Source organism: Vitis vinifera, chromosome 10, assembly GCF_030704535.1.
Source record: "Vitis vinifera cultivar Pinot Noir 40024 chromosome 10, ASM3070453v1".
Classification (NCBI taxonomy): domain Eukaryota; kingdom Viridiplantae; phylum Streptophyta; class Magnoliopsida; order Vitales; family Vitaceae; genus Vitis; species Vitis vinifera.
In genome coordinates, this window is record NC_081814.1 from 502,673 (window position 1) to 522,383 (window position 19,711).

The window sequence follows — 19,711 nt, forward strand, 5'->3', positions numbered from 1 at the left end:
TCAAATATCAAAATAGTTCATTTTAATTTGTTTTGGAAAATATAGGCTGCTAGAAAGCTCCATGGGAAAGCATAGCCCTGACAAGAACCAACTAATACTTCCAACATTCAACCCCACAAACTTAATGCGCCTTGACAGCATATTGTCACAGAATTAGGCCTTTTCTAACCTCACGTGCGTCATTTGAGCATGTTGTGACGCTATGTTTTCTTGCACATCACCCTTTCTGCAATAATATCTTTATTCCAAGAACAACCAACAGCCTCAACAAATTGGTGTCCTCCCAACCAACACCTGGGTGCTGCTGCCTTCCCAAGCGCAGCTGCAATTCCTCCCACCACAACCAAGGACATGCAGGCAGCGATGCCCGCAATACAAGCCCTCCCTTTGCCCTCCTTATGAACCCTCAATGTATCCTGACAAGTTGGAAGATGGCGGTCCAAGGAAGTGCTAAGGCACTCTTGGATAATTGCTAATCGAGAATAGTGTTTTTTTTTTGTATTCCAAACCACAAAAAAAAAAAAAAAATGCATTTAATAATTAAAATTTTGTTTTTTTTATTCTTTCTAAAAATAAAAAAATTAGAGTATTTTTATATAAAATCTTTTAATTATTTTTTATTGTTTTCATAAACGTATAGAATGATTAAAAATAAAATATTAGATATAAAAATATTTTAAAATATTGAACATAGATTAAAAATATTTTAAATTTTGAAGTAAACTTTTATTCCATAAAATATTATAAAATAATTTTAATAAATTATTTTTAAAAATTATCTTTTAAAATAGTTTCCAAACAAAATTTTATTATTTCTCTGTTTTTTCTTCTTGTAATGATATGTGTTAGGAACCAAATTACTAATGGTCTTTGTAGATCAAACCACCCAATCTTAGGTTGGGTTTGATCTAGGTCGGATATATATTAATGATTATATTTAATACAAACCAACCTTCTAATTCATCCAATTTACCAAATTACAGGTTTATCTTCTAAATATTTCTTTAAAGCCCCTTAATTATAACATGGGTTTAAAATCAATGGCTCAAATTTATTCCATTACAAATCATATCTAAATTACAAATCAAAATTTGAGGTCTATGATGATCCGTAAACTTGTAACAAGAGTTTGAAATTAATTACCCCAAATTAATTATTAATAAAAAGAGCTTTTCCTAGAGTTCTATCCAAAATTATCTTTAAAGAGATAAAAGTTTTTTTTGTGTAATTTAAATTATTGGAGAAATTTTTAATTTTAAAAAATATTTTAATATAAAAGCTTGTAAAAGTTTTTATAGATCTTAAGTCATCAATACAAAAACATTTTACTTGTAATTAAAAATGCATTTTATAGTGATTTTCTTTTTAATTCTTAAAAAAAAAAAATTAAGTATTAAAAAGATAAAAAATATTTTTTAAAATTAATATCAAACAAACTCTTAAATATATTATAAAACTATCTTCATTTGAACTCGTATACATTTCCCATTTGCTTCCAAAACCTTAGTTTGCCAATCAACAGCATCAAATTTTGAAGCAGAGTCAAATTGTTGGGGTCCCCACTAGCCATGAATGGCAATGAAAACCAATTTAATTAATTGGTCCCCGAGGTATGGATGAATGCCACATTTTTTTTTTCCTTCGTATCATAATTTAGGGTCGATCATATTTCAAATATCCGTACAAGGCAAGGGTTCTCCGGAATGGCTCTCTCAATTATTATAGAATATTAATGGTTATTTCCCTTCATTTTTTAAACTACCATTTTATTTGAATTTCAAATTATGACAAAGAAAAAAAGAAAAAAAATTCCAAGTGCATATATGAGTGCATAAGTGCCCTTTATTTGGATGTAAGCCCAAATGGTTTGTTTAGTAACTATTATTGAAAATAATTTCTAATTTTTTTATAACCATTTGAAAAAACTACCATATTTTTTTTTATATATATATTTATTTTGAAAGTAGGTTGTTTTTCAAAACAAATGTGATATGTTTTTAACCATGTTTTGTACATTATTTTGGGTAATAATTAAAAAGATAGAAAATATTTTAAAACTTTTGCATTATAGATATTTTTATAAACTTTTAACAAAAACATTATTTTCAAAATTTGTTCTAAAGATGCAAGTGCATTTTTGTATTATCCTTATCTCAATACTTTTGTAAAGAATAAACTGAGAATTTTTTTTTTAATATTTGATTTCTTAAATAGAATTTTATTCCAAAAATGATTTAAAAATATTTTCAAAAAAAAATCAAAATGCAATGGTAACTCAGCTTTATCCATTCCTATCTTTAGAGAGTTTAAGCCTTTTTATGCCTCGATCATACTATGATTAAAAAATAATGGTCATCTTAAGATCAATTGGAAACATCCAATTTTATGCTTTCTTTTATATATAAACAATATCATAGGATTATACCCATCATTGAATGAATAAGTATACAATTAGCCGAATAATTAAGAAATTAATCCTGGTTTCCTTCTCCTCCTTTCCCTTGAAGGGCTCACGAGGTAAAACCCTAAAATCAACAGCTTAAATCCGTACACACAGTAAATATAGCTGATGAAAATATTGAATACGAAACAGTGGGCTGACCACCAAACTCATTCACTCCACAACCTCCTTTTGATACCTATAAAACTACCCTGCCTCTTTGGTCTTCATCACTTACACCGTACTTCTTCATTCATTCTCTCTAGTCTCTACCAATGGAGTTGACTGACCTCCTTCTCCTCTCTTTGGCTCTCATCTTCCTCCGTTTCTGGTGGCGGTACTGGTCAGTCACCGGCGGTGGTCCCAAGAACCTCCCGCCAGGCCCACCCGGGTGGCCGCTGGTTGGGAACCTGGTGCAGGTGATCCTCCAGCGCCGTCCCTTCATCTACGTGGTACGTGATTTACGTGCCAAGTATGGACCTATCTTCACGCTACAGATGGGTCAGCGGACTCTGGTTATTGTGACGAGCTCTGAGCTGATTCATGAAGCTTTGGTGCAGAGGGGGCCGATATTCGCTAGCAGACCAGAGGATTCGCCAACACGGCTTGTGTTCAGTGTGGGGAAATGCGCCATTAACTCGGCTCAGTATGGGCCGCTTTGGAGGACTTTGCGGCGGAACTTTGTGGCGGAGCTGATAACTCCCACGAGGATCAGGCAGTGCAGTTGGATACGGAAGTGGGCGCTGGAGAACCACATGAGGAGGCTGCAAATGGAGGTTTCGGAGAAGGGTTTTGTGGAGGTGATGAGCAACTGTAGGCTCACTATCTGTAGCATTCTTATATGTATATGTTTTGGTGCAAAGATCTCCGAGCGGCGGATTAAGGAGATCGAGAGCGTACTGAAGGACGTCATGTTGATGACTACGCCGAAGCTCCCGGACTTCCTGCCTGTTCTGACGCCTCTGCTGCGCCGGCAACTGAGAGAAGCGAAGGAGCTGAGGAAGAAACAAATGGAGTGCATGGTTCCACTCGTGAGAAGCAGAAGAGCATTCGTGGAGAGTAAGGGAGCCCCCGGCCGCAGCAGCTCAGAAATGGTGAGTCCGATCGGTGCAGCCTATATCGACTCGCTTTTTGGGCTGGAGCCCGCCGAGCGAGGTCGGTTGGGAGAGGAAGAGCTCGTTACACTGTGCTCGGAAATCATCAACGCCGGAACCGATACCAGTGCAACCACGGTTGAGTGGGCTCTGCTTCACTTGGTGATGAACCAGGACATTCAGCAAAAGCTTTACAAAGAGATAATCGACTGTGTAGGAAAAAATGGAGTTGTCACGGAAGGAGACGTAGAGAAAATGCCCTACCTCGGTGCAATCGTGAAGGAAACTTTCCGGCGCCACCCGCCCAGTCATTTCGTTCTATCCCATGCAGCCACCAAGGACACAGAGCTCGGCGGCTACACAATTCCAGCTGACGTGAACGTGGAGTTCTACACCGCCTGGGTGACAGAGGACCCGGACCTGTGGCAGGACCCGGCAGAGTTCCGGCCTGAGAGGTTCCTCCAAGGAGACGGAGTCAACGTGGACGTGACCGGAACCCGGGGAGTGAAAATGGTCCCATTTGGCGCGGGCAGGAGAATCTGTCCAGCCATGAATTTGGGCACGTTGCATGTGAATTTGTTGATTGCAAGGATGATCCATGCATTCAAATGGATCCCGGCCCCGGGTTCCCCACCTGACCCGACTGAAACCTTTGCCTTCACAGTTGTCATGAAAAACCCCCTTAAAGCTATCATCTTACCTAGATGAAAAGGAAAACGACAGCTAGCCCATTGTGTTGCAGTTAATCTTCATCAAATTTTCCATATGGGTGGCCCACGAGAAGTAATTGAGTATTAGGGTTTTGGCATGGGTTAAAGAGCGTGTGTTTTTAAGTATATGAAATGGCATACAGCCCTGGTGTATGCCCACGTATCACTGCCATGTATTGCAGAAGACAGCATTTAGTACTCACTGCCTTTGTCTTAAATGCTTTTAATTCAATGTATTATGTGTTGTGTGGAATAAATGCCTTACATTATTTTTGGTACCTCCAGCTGATCGTTGCCAGAACCACGTTATTCTAATACCCCTTCTGATTTCTTTTCTATCTTTAAGTTCGAAAACGAAGTGAACCGTGTTCACCAGGTTGTCTCTTGCCTACCCATGGATTCAGCAGCAGTTTGAAAGTTGACCTATTCAGGAATTCCTGAATCTATGCTTATTTTCAACTTGCCAAAGCATTTCGTCGCCCGTAAGCCTTTCCTCGTTTGAACCTTGCCCTTAACTTTAATTTAAGGTTATGCCATCCTAAGGTGCTACTAAATGGAAGGATCTTATCATTGTACACTGCCCGTTCTAATGCTAATGGGTTACAAAGATAAAAATCCTTTATTAATCCATAAATTAACCTAGGTAAATCCATGAACTTAATTGGATTATTCCTATTCTTAATAGGCACTTGAACCGTGAATTGACTTATGACTCATCAATGATAACCCTCAAAGTACTTTTATACAGAAAGAATAGTTATCACCTCTGTTAAGGAAGCCATGTGAGGGCACCGGAATGGATGATCGAACAGAAACTGAAACTTCAGTCATTGGAGGGGAAGTGAATGAGGATGGAGCTGAACAACCATACATAGGAGAAGAAAGGACATAAATGGGATTGGTCAACACATTAATGAACACTGTTGCTCAGGGATGAGTTGCTTCATTGAATTACTTGATGTGTGTGCCATTCACAGCGATCACGTGGCACTACCTCTTCCTTCGTGCACAGATGAGTCTGCCAGTTAGAAGGCAGATGAAACAGGGCGTGGTGTTGGGTGTTAAGTATTATGAATAAATTCTCAGCAGCCAGACAATGGAAGGGCATTGGATTGGTATGGTTGCGTGAGAAAAACAATAGATATCAATGAAATATTATCAGATTTTTTTTTTTAATATATGGTGGGTGCAGGGTGCTGCTATATTTATGCCCATAGTCTGTTAAATATGGTGGAAATTTCATGGTTTGATTTTGGGGAGCTGTTCTCATTAAATATGGATTCTCTGAAGATATGGAATAGGGGAAATTTAAAGAGGATAGCTTGATAGGAAGGGAGTGGGGGGTTGGGTTTGAGAGAGCAAGAATTACTCCAAGATGGGATGTGCATGGGGAATCGTCCCTGCTCTCAAGCCACAAGCAGATCAGTTTAATTTTAGCCCCCGGTAAGTATTCACTTACTATTAGAGGAAAATGAAACATCCTTCAAATTGCTCATATAAAAAGTCTAGTAATCATTTTCAGGAGTCCACCACTCTGTTTGATACTCTGTTTCATGGGAAAGTCTTCCTACAGAGAGATTAAGATTAGTTTGGTAGCATTTGGCTATTACAGGCTGTCTATTGATTGTGTTGAATAATGAATCCACTACTCAAATTTGGTGTATGATCTGTACATGTAATAGTGTTTGATACATCAAAAGTTTTCATGGTTTAAGATTTGGAAGTTGGTTTATACTATCATTGTTAATTCAGAATTCAAACAAATGGTTTTTTTCCCACATCTTCAAGCCCATCGCACTCCTATCATTTATGCATCCTTTAAATAGACCCTAGGCCGGTTCATAGACCAAAAAGTCAACACGAATATCCAATAAAGTAGCATCCACGGAATACAGGTTATTTTGCAATTGGTTGTTATTTCAGACCCTGCAGAATCACTCGAGTATTAAAAATTTCAATGTTGTAAGCTATGTAGTAAGAACTGAAAATACTGAGAATCACAAAACATGGAGGTGATCTAAGGTCTAAAAGAACTAATATCATCAAAAGAAGTTGCAATGCACCCCCGTAAATTCCGAGAAATGACTATTTATGTCTCTGTCTAATGAGTTGTAGTCAACGATGTCATCAATGATAAGTTTTGCAATAAATAGGTAGAGAAGAAAATCAGCACTTACCAACCACATTGGATTCTGCAGTGCCCTGTCTCCAATCCTTAACTGGGAATTGTTGAACAAGAGCATTAACTACGGAGGTGTTGTTTCTTTCGTTACATCTAAGCATATGTGATGGGGTTGAGAGCCAAAAAATGTTGTCAAGAAACTAAACCTGCAAGCATAGATGCAGTCATAGAAACAAGGTGATTAACTAGAGCCTGAAAACAAATGACAATCAACAGTAGATTAGATGAAACATTTAAAGTTGAAGGGCTAAATAACAGATGCAGTCAATATGATTCAAGGAAATGAAAACATGTACTAGGTATCTGTTTAGAAATTATGAGTTTACAGAAGATGGTTGAAGCCTTTTTTATAAGCAGTTGAATAGGTAGATCGCAAAACTTGGAAGTTCAATTGATGTTCCCCAGCCAAAACAACAGCTCCAACCTAAACAGAGCACCCCTCACAAATCTGAATGATTATGACCCGTTGTATGGACTGTGAGACATGTACCACAGGTTTGTTTGAACATTATGGATCTCCCAAAGAAGGGTGAAACCATTTATAAGCTGTTAACTAGGCAGATCACAAACTTGATGTTCGAATGATGTTCTACAGCTAAAACTAACAAGCTTCAACTATGAAAATAAAAGCAGCTGCTTGGACTCTTTGTCCCACAAAGTCCAGATTAAACGAAAGCATGCTTAAATACCACAACCAGAAGTCAGATGCTGTATGCTTCAAATTTTGTACGAGGTCAATGAGCAGTGTCAGTATGTGGCTTTAATTAATGCATCTTATCAATCTACCTACTGCGACTTCACAGAATTAACTGCAATTTGTATTTTCTGCCACAAGTCCACTCTCACTCATGTGTGGTTGCTTGGGTCAATCTTTCACTGATCAAATTGAAAGCAACCAGTGTGAAAGGGCCTTTTCAGTTGACATTGACAATGGTTCAACAAATCGATATGCACATGGGAAAGCACCACGACATGAACATGAACATGAATATGAATAACAGTAGTAAACATAGAGGAAACACAAAAGGAAAATTATGGAGTCCAAAAATTCCTGCAGAAACATACACCATCATAAATGTACCATATGGTACTTGAAAAATCCACATGCATATATATCAAAAGAAAAAAAGAGAAAACAAGGACAACAACAACAAATAGTAGTAACTAAACATACCAGAAATAATTCAACAATGTACCATTAGTAAATAAATAAATAACATTGTAATACACAGATGTATATAAAGGTGGGGATGAAGATATGGATAAATGATGTATCTTGAGCTGACTTGGGCTAAAGCCTTAACACCCCACCTCACATGAAACCTTCTCTTGCTTGCAAAAGGGCTCAACAAGTAGGAGACATAAACAAGAGGTTGTAATGCCATGTGAAGCGACCAAGAAGTTTAAGTTGCTACAACAACATGTATTAAGCCAACTCTCATAAATGATTCTGTACAAAAATGACTTTTAATTCTGTATATTACCATGAACTCACTGAACTGTAGTATACAACCAATCAGGTAAAGGATAAAACCTGGTTCTAAAACCCTTCCAATTTGTGTTGCATCTTTGTTTCCTTTAGACAAAAATGATGCATCCAAGGACCGCTTTGTATTCCTGTTAATAAGGACATTGGCATTAGCAAAAATGTAAACTTGAGAAGCACCCTCTGGATATCCACAAGTGAGGGTCTTGTGTTAGCAAAAAAGTAAACTGTGATAAAAGGGCATCCCAGGCTAGTTTATACTTTGATTTAATTTTCATTATCTAATTTTTCTCAGAATTTTAACTTTGTGAAACAGGCATGTTGCAAATAGTTTTATTTACAAATCCCTATCTGCTCTTGGAAAATCTCTGACAATCACAAAGTCAGATGACTCGAAACAATTGTCTGAGGAAGCTCATCTACAATAGCAGCAACCCCTCAATTGATTGGCCTTTACTGCAGCGGTCTTTTATACTCTTCGGGAGTTTCCAAATATAGTTAAATAAGTAAACATTTCATGCTATTACAAAATAGAAATTAAAATGATCAACCAGAAGATAAAGGTCATAAGTTTTCTTACTGATTGCCTTTGAACATTGTTGAGAAGCTAATCCTGCAACCAAAAATAAAAGAAATAGAAAACCTAATGTGACTGAAGGCTCAGATAGTAATCAAGAAGGCTGAATTAAAAATTCATTTTATTTGCAAACAAGCATGCAATGCCATCAAGGAATAAGAAATAGGAAATATTGACAAGGATTTTATTTAATTATGAAGATGGCTTACAGTGAGATTGTTGCAAGCTTAGGAGGGCTTGAAAGATTGTTGTTCAGCTGATGGTCAAGAAGCCCAATAACCACTCCAATTAAGGCAAAGAATTCAAATAAAACTGCTGTAGCACACCACATCTCCACTGTAAATGGTCTGGAGAAACACCAAAGCATTTCACTTCTTACATTTTATGGATGTCATAGTGACAAGACAAGTAGAAATGTAAGGCTGAAAGAAACCGACCACCTTTGTACATCTTGTTACAATGGTAATGTCTCCAACAACAGCATCAATCAACCAACGACACAGTTCAAAGGAATTAGCAAGGGAGACTGAATGCATTAACTATATGTCTGTCAAACATGCAACAATATACAGATACACCATTTTCCAATTTTGACACCTCTGGGATAGACGCTACCTTACAAGAATATTTAGTATCATTAGACCATTTTACACAGCCTTCTTTTTATCTTACTGATATTTATTACTAAGGAGGCAATATTCATCCTCAGCAACCATTTCCACAAGCTTATTGTACCTGAGGTTGAATTGTCCATACGCAATAGCCACAAGTGTATAGGGAACTTCATAAGAAACCAACTTGCTTGCTGCATCCATATCCATACGGTGTCCTTTGATTTTGTGACTGTTTGATATTCCCATTACAAATTTGCTAAAACTAACCCTCCTTGGCACTCCAATTGTCGATGGGCTTTTTTTTTATCAGCAGCAACACACCCACATGGTTTATCCACATTTCCACCAGGCCAGGTAATATTATCAAAGTTTCTGATCCACACAGAAAAGGCTGTGCTGCTCCCTGTACAGTGTCTGCTGGAACAACAAAAAAACCTGAACCATGAGATCATTAACCAATTCTATGTATCAACTTCCACTTGATATTAATGATGTCATGACTCATAACCACCACTAACTAGGTTCCCATTTACATCAAGTTGAATATGCACAGTTAAACAATGAACTTTGATTTTAGTGGTTTTCTAAGTTGAATAATTCCAACATCAAGGTTTTAAGATTTCCCAGCAGCAGATATTCTGCTTAAATATGAGAGAGATGTTCCCTAATTCATCTAAGAACTCATCCACATAATTAACAGATGTCCTGCTGTATCACAAGCATAAAAGGGAACTGAAGATAGGAGAGTGTTGATCCCATGGCCAAAAATCATATTAAGGGCACTAGGAGACCTATTGTGAAAAACCACAACAAAGAATAATAATAGAGAGAAGAAAATAAGAAAACAAAAACAGAAACCACACAAGATGATGACAAAAGGAGTTTTAGTTGAAAGTGGAGTTAATTATTCTCTTGTCGGGATGTGATACAAAAAGTGTGTATCATGGAGAGATGGAAGATTGACTCAATGGAATTTGATCCAAATAGAGATTGTTGTAAAGTGTCCCAAATTCCTAATTCTTATAGATTCCTTGTGTGTGAAAAATATTCTCTAAAATATTTCCTATATTCATATGTCATTATAATATTAGATTTCCTTGTAGTGTAAGGAAGGTTATTAGGAATATCTCAATAAATATTTTAAATCATGAAGGGAAAAAGTTATGAGATGGAGATGAACTTGTAAAAACCATACGTGGTTGGTGGATAAAGATGTAACGAAGAATGATTGACGCCCAAGTGGTGCGAGCGTAAATACAAGGAATGTAGAAATATGAGATGTTTCAGGAACCCAATAATCATATCTGGTTTCTATCATGTGTAATGTTCTCTATGATATAGTGTAAGGATTTTCTCTCATCCATGAATATAGGCATTATTGGTCAAATCACGTTAAAATCTCGTGTTACTTTGTATGGATTACTTTATTTTTATGTTCTTGAATTAACATTATTTGTATTAAAACTTCTGTTGGCACAACAAGACCATTAGCAATAGGATAAATATTATAAGCTAGTGAAGAGGGTTAGGGACCAGTTATGGGAGCTAATCCTTCTCAACTACCTTGAAAGCTACAGTAAAAGTCTAAGCAATATAGAATATATAAAGCATAAATATTTTCTGTAAGGACACTGGTGAAAAATAGAATCATTTAACAAGCATGTAAATTAAGTTTACCATTGAACAATTTCTGCAAAGAAAATAAATAGAGTTGTTTCACATAGGATTCAAATTATCGACTCGGTCAAGTCTAGTACGACTCAACCGAGTTGTATTTTCTTTGAACAGGTCTGAGATGATTCCAATACTTGAGTTACGATTTACAACATTGAACACTAACTTGGTGTTAACTTGCCTTGAATTGTCTAACTCAACTGATTTTTTTGAAAAATAAAAACTCATTTGACTCAAACCAAGTTTCGGGTTCGACCCCAATACTCAAGTTACATCACAAATCTCTTTTCTTCTTCTTCACCCACAAAGTTACCCTTCTTGATTTTCTGCTACTGCTATTGTGGCAACTGAAAGTTGAGAAGCAAAATTAACATATTTTGCATATCGCCCAATACCAATCCAAGAAGTGAAAGCAACATATAGATAATCAAAATACTAAGTCTTAAGAGGGAACTCCTTCCAAGATGAGGACAAAACACTGGGCACAACCAAAAAGTAAAATTATTAAGGCTAAGTTCGAAGTTGCTTGAAGTTTAACTAGAGAAGTAAGGAAAATGAAAAAGTGAATTTCCCACTTCTTTGAACACCCAAACAACAGTAAAGAGTCTCTTCAGACCACATTACAAGAATGCTGTTCAAGGCCAAAAGCAGGACAAAAAGGAAAAGAAGACTCAATAAAGTCCCTTCCATACATCATATCAACCCCAAAAAGTTCAGGAATCACATAAGTTCCCTCATATCTTATGGTATCCTCTCCTATTAAAAACATGTACCAGAAGTTGAAAGGAAAACTCTCCAATAAAGAGAACTCATAAAAACTTGGAATATGGAAAGCAGAAAATACACTAGAAAATCATAAATTGTGATCTTTAGCTGTAAAATACAAGACTCTGGTTGTAATTATAAAATAGCATATTTGAGAAGGGAAAAATTGACATGAAGAGAGGAGATAAAGAGAAGAAACAGAGAACTTGCAGGACACAGACACATTTCAGATTGGCTTTGGCTGCATCATCTTCATGCAATTTAGTATTGCTTCGATCTCTTATAGTTTTCTTTTTCAACTGGTCTTATCCAACATATCATAAGTTCATAACCCCTGAGTAAGAAATTTGAAAATCTATCATGTTTGATGAGTAATTTGGCTCTTGATATGGTGTCCTTCAGTTCCATCTGAAGATGATCGCACCGATGTCATCTTTTACATTAACATTTTCTCTGGACTATTTCCCATAGATTTTATCTTCACAATTCCTTTGAATCTCCATAAGCATGAGGAAAAGGAAAAGAAATTGTTTAACATTACTTAAAAACTAATTCCTTCTATTTTAACAACTTTTCCATCCCCCTCATTATTTGTTAAATCCAAATGAAGACAATAAGTTCTCATAAATTATCTGCCTTGGGCTCTTTCAAACAGGAAAAAAAAAAGTTTGGTTTTGAAATTTTATAGAACATATGGAATGCATAAAACTTAGGACAAGGAATAAAAAAAAATGTAGCTAAGATATGTTAAACCGCAAACAAACAAATTGGGGAGTTAACACAGATAGAGATTTGAAAACCCTAGACTTGAATGGACAACAATATATCAAGCTAACAAGACAGGAAGGGGCACAAAGATCTTTTAAGTTTTTTCTTATTAAAATTGGGGTGAAGAAAACAGGCTTGTGTTAGTGTAATTGATACATTGCACCTCTTGCATTCTGTCTATTCGTTCATTCTGCTGTGTGACTAATCCATGGTTTTACACATAAATAGGAAAAGGGTTCCCCCAATACTCATCTACAATAGAGATGAATCAATTCCTCTGTATCATTTAACTTCAAGCCACATAAAATTCAAATCAGTAGCTCAACCCAACCAACCCATTAATTCAAATCAATAGGTGAATTATACTGTAATAATATTTACATATATGGATACTGACAGACAGGCATGAACTTATATCTATGGGGGAAAAAAACAAAACCTCAATAAATAGGTAGAAAGGTACCTCCAACTGACCCCATCAAAACACTGTAACTGGTATCAGCATGGCAGCTAGGATCAGCATTAACAGCCAACTGCTGCTTTTATGGCTGCCTTTGAAACTCTTCCAGTGACCAAGCTATAATCAAATACAGTGCCAATACTAGTAACAGCAGGCTTTTGGCAGTGCACACGACCATTGAAGAAAACCCATATCAACATTGAAAGTGGTTTCACTAAAACAAACCTCATACTTAAATTAAAAATAAAAATAAAAATTGAAGTACTCAGAAGAAGAAAGATGGATTCTTTATGCAGTTTGTGTGCCGTGCAAGCAAAACACCACCATAATGCATGAGGCTTGAGACAGGCCACACGCTGGGATTCCATGAATAGGTTCAATGACCCCGGCCCAGCAACTCGCAATGGGCCAAAAGGAATCTTGAATCCATAATGGAAAATGTCAGTTCCCACTTCCCACCCTTGAATTCCTGTATTATCAACTGTTAGCATGATACACATTCTAGTAAAGTTGATAGGCTAACATTGTACCAGGGCCATGATTAATTGGTTAATATGTCACAAAGCCTGCTGTCTCATCTATTTATCTACTGCTGGCCATTTGTGGGTACGAGGCCTTTATGATGGAGTGCATTTTTAGTAAAGATTTAATCATCTCATCTGAAAACCAATTAATTGTCGATAAGATCGAGCTATTTATACTCATGCGAAGATACACAATGAGACTTGATTCATCCCATATAATGCATCTATCTCGAAGTTTTGACTTATCCCGTGAATTGTAATGAACCTAATCATCTTCGGTCTTACACATTCATGTCATGTTTGTTTTTTCAACTTGTGTTTCGCTAGTATATAGCATTATTAAATACCCAACAGGTATTAGCTTATCTGTGAGCCATTACTGCTCCTCCACAGGGGATGTAGGCCAGCAATTTAAGCTCCTCCACATGATATTAGCTTATCTTTAGGAAGTTATCATTGCTAAGTTTAAAAACCAATATTGGTAAAATAAAATGTATGATAATGATTCAGCTCTCACTACACATTGTTTCATTGAATCTGTCAGAAATGCAATTCCAAGAACCATTTGAAATCTTCCTTCACATTCCGTAAAACCCTGTTTAAAATGGAAACAAAGGTAGGTGGGGATTTCTCACATTTGAACAACCATTTGGGAGACCAAAAAATGTGCAAGTGGGATTAATGAGCAAAACCCATCCCAATCCAATCATAGTCTCTTCCAAAAGAAAATCATATAAAGTGTATGTTGCTGAAATAAAAGTTTGCAAAGTGAGCAATATTGAAAAGTTCAGGTGCTATCACCCATTTTGACACATAGACATAAAAACCTAGTCCCATCAGAAGAGATTTATGATGACTTGTGGACCTTGTCAGAAAAGACCAAGAAAGAGGTGGTAGAATGACCAAACAAAAGGGACACATCACAGCCAATTCATGCACCATTCACTCTTTGATTTCAAATGGGGCCAGTCAGCAATTGAAATTTCAAAGGAGTATCATCAGATTACTGAAGAGATTGTACATGGGAAGAGGATTCTTTGGGGGTGGGGGGGGGGGGGGGGGGCTGATGAGAAAAATATGTGACTTGTTCACAGCTGTCTTTGTGGTCAAGGATTAGCCAGGGTCCCAAATCTCTGGATTACATTTTAAAATCTGCATTTCTACATTCATGAATTTAGAGAAGTTCAATTTCTCCCCCATTATACAATGTACAAGATTTTAGATAGGATTGTCCATTTCTAGGTCATATCATCACCCACAAATCAACAAGATTAACACACAAAAATGAAAATTATGTGGATAACATGCTAAACTTTTGATATTAGATTTTAATCTATAATTAGTGTTTATAGTATGTTGACTATGTTCATATAATTTGTTATCACCCTTCATAGTTTTAAAACACATTCAACCAGTTTAGAGAAGTCATCTATTATGCACATTTTCAATTGAGGATGGCTACTAATGCCATCTCTCATGCTCCACCCACATTATCCATTTGTTCTTGCAATTTTAAAACAACTCCAACCAACATTTGCTACACATTTATCATAATTTATATTATATAAAGATATTTACCATGATATCAAAAAGTGATATTTGATGCCTAAACTCAAAGACAAAAGGGTGTTTATAAACGTGTTACACATTTATATAGGTGAATAATATAATTTCCACACACAAAAAAGAAAGTCTAAACTCTTTGTTTGAAATTTGGTTATATAAACATATTTACCATGATACCAAAAAGTGTTATTTGATGCCTAAAGTCAAAGAGAAAGGGCGTTTATAGATGTGACCCACATTCATGTAAAGATGAATGTAATAATTTTCATAAAAAGAAAGTTAAAAAAAAAAAAAAAAGTCTTTGTGTAACTTATTTCTTCAATAGAATAATGATATCCAATGTAACGTTGATTTGTATCTTCGATGAAACGGGAAGTTTGATTGAATACATAATGTAATGTTGTATCTCTTCGAAAGAGTAAAAGTTTTAATTGAATCTCTACTTTAAGGTGTTTTTATGATCATAACCATGATGATTGAACGGTCATTATATCCGATGCTTTTACTATATAATAAATGTTAAGAAGTCAAATAATAATTAAATCTTTAAGTCATATTGAGTTTCTCTATAGTAAAAAAGTATCTTGAAAAAAATATTCAACTTTTTTTGAATTTTTCTTAGATAAAGTTGGGTAACATTTAAAAGAAAAAGTATATTCCTAGATAATTTATTTTTTTTTATAAATAACTAAATAAAATAATTATAAAATTTTTCTTATAATTTTTTTCTTTAAACTTTTTGGAATCAAAACATAGTACTAATGAGCTAATAATGACAAAAACTTTCTTTTCTTCAAACTTGAAAAATTCAAATTTCCAAATGCTAATGTTTTTGCCAGGAAAATGGAAAACTTGTCTGTGGGCTTGCCTCTTTTGTCAACTGGCAACATGACAATTTCCATTCAAATTATAAATTTATAATACGGCTTCCATTTCCATGTGACTTGTGGGCTAATGTTGCCTACATGTCGTTCAACAAATTTTTATTGTTGTTGTACGCATAACCCAATATTGATGCCTCTTTGTCATTTGCTTGTTACATAAGTTTTGTGGTACGTGGCATGGTTAACATCACAATTATTAAATTTTTATTTTTTTCATTTTTAAAAAAAAGCTGAAATTGTAATTTTAAAAGATAATTATCATAATTTCGAAACAATAAAAACTTAATTAAATATAAAAAAAAGTACTATAGTAGAATTGTTACTTATATTTATTATTAACGATATGGATGAAATGGGGTATGGGTATATATATATATATATTTTTTTTAATTAATTAATGAAATAAATAGTAAATAATAATAAATTAGAATATCTATGGATTTTGTAATAAATTTTAATTTACAGGTGACATTCATTCATTGGAGAGAAAGTCAAGTGATGACAGATGAGAGGGTACAAAGAACAGCCCCAATGAAATGAAAATTTGGCTGTGAAGATAAGAGACATGGTTGAGCCCACCCGCCCCACCACCACCAACCACCGCGTGGGCCACCAGACTCTCCTCCTCTATAAAGTGGCGAAGACTGCAGGAAGAAGAAGATAGAGAGATATGGAGAGAGAAATGGAGTGGTGGATTTCGATGCCAAAGGTTGAACTTCACGCCCACCTCAATGGATCCATCAGAGACTCCACTCTACTGTCAGCGCTTTCACCCTCTGCTCACTCTTCGCTTATCTGCATTTTTTTCAAACTATTTTATTCATAAATTTTGTTCTTAGATTTTGATTTGTTGTTGATTTTATGCACAGAGAGCTTGCTAAAGCTTTGGGTGAAAAGGGTGTTATTCTTTTCTCAGATGTTGAGCATGTTATCAGGAAAAGTATGTGCACTTTCTGTTTCATGTTTGCTTGCTGAGAAACGGTTGGAAAATAGCTTAACTTGAAGTTTTGAATCGTGGGGTTTTTCCTGTTTGGGACCCCAGAAAACAAAACAGGTCAACTCAACTGTGCGTGGTGTAACTATTTGGCCTAGTTGAAGCCATCTTTTTTTTTTTTTTTTTGTTTTTTCCCCTTTTTGGGGGTTACAAACCAAGACCACATGTTTCAAGACTTAATATTTCCTTTATTTTCCTCCGTTCATCCAGAAACTAAATGGGTAGTTCAATTTCTCGTTTGAATTCCCCATTTCTCCTTTGACTGAAAACCCTGAAACTGAGAATTCTCTCTCATTTTTCTGTTGCAGATGATCGGTCCTTGAACGAAGTTTTCAAGTTGTTTGATCTGATACACATTATTACTACTGATCACACCACGGTTACAAGAATTACTAAAGAAGTATGACAATCCTTCATTTTCCGGTTTCTAGTAGTATGGGTTTAGACTTGAACTCAAAGTAGTAAACCCCAAATACACATTAATATTCCATAGCAAAATAAAGCCCTTTTCCATCCATGTATTGGAATTTCAATTGGATTTCTGTGCAACCAAACACACCCTTTTGTTTCAATTATTTGGCATTGATTCTCATTTTTCATGCACAACAGGTTGTTGAAGATTTCGCCTCTGAGAATGTTATCTATCTTGAGCTGAGAACTACTCCAAAGGTACTCATATAAGTGATGGAGGTTTTGGGTCTTCCACTCTTTTCCATTGTGTTTTCGGCTCTGAATTAATTCTTTGAAGATGGTGGGTTAATTTGAATGGTGGAGAAACTTATGGTTTTCATCTGTACAGAGGAACGAATCTATTGGGATGAGCAAACGCTCTTACATGGAAGCAGTGGTGAAGGGTTTAAGAGCAGTGGACGCAGTTGATGTTAATTTTGCTCCCCATTACTTGGGTGAAGGCAATGATATATGTAATGGGACCACAAAAAAGAAAATATTTGTTAGACTTCTTCTCAGCATTGATCGCCGTGAGACAACTGCAGATGCGATGGAAACCGTATGTTAATTGCATGTGTTCTTTGAGGATGTTTTGCATTCATGTATGTACTATTCAATGTCTAATTGGAACTTTTTTTTACAGGTTAAGCTTGCGCTGGAAATGAGGGATCAAGGGGTAGTTGGGATTGACCTTTCCGGAAATCCAACTGTTGGGGACTGGTGCTTCCTCACAGCCCATAAATCTTCATAGTATATCACTGTTGTCTTTCATTTATAGAGCTGTTACAAGCCTGAGTCTTTGCTTTTGTTTCAGGATGACATTCTTGCCAGCCTTGAAGTTTGCTAGGGAACAAGGTCTCTCTATTACCCTTCACTGTGGGGAGGTGGGTTTGGCTTTCTAAAAGCTTTTGCGTATTTCTAAATATGTGCTTTCTTACTAGTTTACTTTCATAACTTAGTGCTTTTAGGTACCCAATCCGAAGGAGATTCAGGCAATGCTAGAATTTCTTCCTGAGAGGGTTGGCCATGCTTGTTTTTTTAAAGAAGATCACTGGGAAAATGCAAAATCGTCCAAGATTCCGGTTTGATCTCTTTCCCCTTTTGATACTCTTCACTATATCCAACAGGATTGTGGATGATACCTTACTTTTGCAATCTATTAAATAGAGCATTGGATGGATGCCATGGAGGCTGAATATTATCTATCTAATAAATTTAGCTCTTCCTCCGTTATTTGATGAGATTGCTTTGCCCATTAAAGATTGTGGAAATGGTCGTATGCATCTGAAAATTTATCACTCTTCCACTGTGTTCTCTGCAATGAAAAGAAGCAAAACTCTCTAACTATTCTTAACATCCTTGCAGTGGATTTTCTACTATTTTCAGCCAGACCTAGAAGGATGATTAGCAGCCATAGCTTGTCCATTTTGGTCTATAATTAACTGGCTAATTCCATCTTTGTGGTTTTATATCCTTGCAGGTTGAGATATGTTTGACATCCAACATACGGACTGGTTCAATTTCTTCTCTGGATGTTCATCATTTTGGTTGGGTGTTTTGTGACCATCTAGATATTAATTTTCAATTTAAATTTTAATATAAATGAGATGATTATTTCATTATCAATAAATTTAAGATATCTTCTCCTGTAACATGAGTGTGTTGATAATGCAGGTGATCTGTATCATGCAAAACACCCTTTAATCCTGTGCACTGATGATTCAGGAATATTCTCCACCAGTCTTTCTGGCGAGTACATTCTTGCTGCTTCTTCATTTGGTAGGTACTACTATATTACTGCTGCTTATGACACGATCTCGGATTAATGAGCATATCATGAATAACTGTCTGTTTCATTTGTCAATACCAAGGTCTTGGAAAGAAGGAAATGTTGGAGCTAGGGAGGAATGCCATTGAGTTTATATTCGCAGATGATGAAATAAAGAGGGAATTGAGAGAGGCATTTGATTCAGCTGCAGGAACGCTGGAGCTTTGATTGATCTATTTTTAATCAGGTTGATATTTAACCTGGATTACTCTTAATTTGTAGGTCAACACCAACTGATCACACAATGATATTGGAATTTACAGATTTTTGTTGGGGGAGGTGAGGTCTAGCAACAGTTGGAAATGCAAGCTAGACCATGGGCATGCATATCATCAAGAAGCCTTGCCACATGGTGAAGTCACAGCTAGAAGTAGTAAAAAAAAATCAAATTGTTTGCTTTTCTAAAAATGCCAATCTTTACTTAATTGGCAAGCTGATTGTAGTGACAGCAATTTCCTATTACTAAATAAAAATTTCGTGTTTGATACTCAGAAGACTTAGATTGGGAAAATACAATCGCAACTGGCCACATGATGTTTGTTCTTTCAAACCCAATCCTAAAATCACATTAATAATTGAATACGGCCTCTTATTATATTTGTTTTTTACAGTGATTTCAGATCATCACACTCTTATTTTAACTGTAGTTGGCCAAGAACTACTCTTTGTGCTTGATGGGTTGATGTCATGTGTGT

The 19,711-nt window shown here is 35.9% G+C and overlaps 3 protein-coding genes across 13 annotated transcripts; 2 read left to right on the forward strand and 1 right to left on the reverse strand.

The window, feature by feature from the left end:
• The first annotated feature begins 2,395 nt into the window (after window positions 1–2,395).
• Window positions 2,396–4,522, forward strand: LOC100246851 (cytochrome P450 77A1). The gene has a single exon (XM_002265875.4). It carries the CDS (start codon window positions 2,716–2,718, stop codon window positions 4,240–4,242), a length of 1,527 nt encoding a protein of 508 aa, XP_002265911.1. The 5' UTR covers window positions 2,396–2,715; the 3' UTR covers window positions 4,243–4,522.
• A 1,344-nt stretch (window positions 4,523–5,866) lies between these two features.
• Window positions 5,867–13,275, reverse strand: LOC104880453 (glutamate receptor 3.7). 10 transcript variants are annotated; one of them, XM_010657056.3, is made up of 7 exons: window positions 12,774–13,248; window positions 9,225–9,520; window positions 8,699–8,836; window positions 8,493–8,525; window positions 7,961–8,043; window positions 6,422–6,572; window positions 5,867–6,170 (listed from the first exon to the last, which is right to left on the reverse strand). In XM_010657056.3, exons 2-6 carry the CDS (start codon window positions 9,347–9,349, stop codon window positions 6,559–6,561), a joined length of 393 nt encoding a protein of 130 aa, XP_010655358.1. In that variant the 5' UTR covers window positions 9,350–9,520; window positions 12,774–13,248; the 3' UTR covers window positions 5,867–6,170; window positions 6,422–6,558. The 10 variants fall into 10 exon arrangements, 4 of the variants coding, with proteins under 4 accessions (XP_010655358.1, XP_059596263.1, XP_059596264.1 ...); XR_009466782.1 differs by having other exon boundaries at window positions 6,422–8,043; window positions 9,225–9,517; window positions 12,774–13,273; XR_009466784.1 differs by having other exon boundaries at window positions 6,422–8,043; window positions 8,930–9,520; window positions 12,774–13,270.
• Window positions 13,276–16,256: 2,981 nt separating this feature from the next.
• On the forward strand, window positions 16,257–19,503 carry LOC100252204 (N6-mAMP deaminase). Of its 2 annotated transcripts, XM_002265795.5 has the most exons (12): window positions 16,257–16,503; window positions 16,614–16,684; window positions 17,047–17,138; window positions 17,348–17,407; window positions 17,538–17,747; window positions 17,832–17,908; window positions 18,003–18,072; window positions 18,157–18,270; window positions 18,669–18,735; window positions 18,863–18,967; window positions 19,060–19,203; window positions 19,280–19,503. In XM_002265795.5, exons 1-11 carry the CDS (start codon window positions 16,415–16,417, stop codon window positions 19,182–19,184), a joined length of 1,080 nt encoding a protein of 359 aa, XP_002265831.2. In that variant the 5' UTR covers window positions 16,257–16,414; the 3' UTR covers window positions 19,185–19,203; window positions 19,280–19,503. The 2 variants fall into 2 exon arrangements, with proteins under 2 accessions (XP_002265831.2, XP_010655359.1); XM_010657057.3 differs by lacking the exon at window positions 18,157–18,270 and having other exon boundaries at window positions 16,296–16,503.
• Window positions 19,504–19,711: the final 208 nt, after the last annotated feature.

Bases quoted from the DNA above. Each gene is read 5' to 3' on its own strand.
- LOC100252204 (XM_002265795.5), top strand. From the start codon at position 16,415: ATGGAGAGAGAAATGGAGTGGTGGATTTCGATGCCAAAGGTTGAACTT. The intron at 16,504-16,613 runs GTCAGCGCTTTC...TTTTATGCACAG, and splicing joins ATCAGAGACTCCACTCTACT to AGAGCTTGCTAAAGCTTTGG. The intron at 18,736-18,862 runs GTTGGGTGTTTT...TTGATAATGCAG, and splicing joins TCTGGATGTTCATCATTTTG to GTGATCTGTATCATGCAAAA.
- LOC100246851 (XM_002265875.4), top strand. From the start codon at position 2,716: ATGGAGTTGACTGACCTCCTTCTCCTCTCTTTGGCTCTCATCTTCCTC.
- LOC104880453 (XM_059740280.1), bottom strand. From the start codon at position 9,349: ATGGGAATATCAAACAGTCACAAAATCAAAGGACACCGTATGGATATG. The intron at 8,837-9,224 runs GTACAATAAGCT...GTGTTTCTCCAG, and splicing joins TATGGACAATTCAACCTCAG to ACCATTTACAGTGGAGATGT. The intron at 8,044-8,492 runs GTAAGAAAACTT...CCTTATTAACAG, and splicing joins ACAATGTTCAAAGGCAATCA to GAATACAAAGCGGTCCTTGG.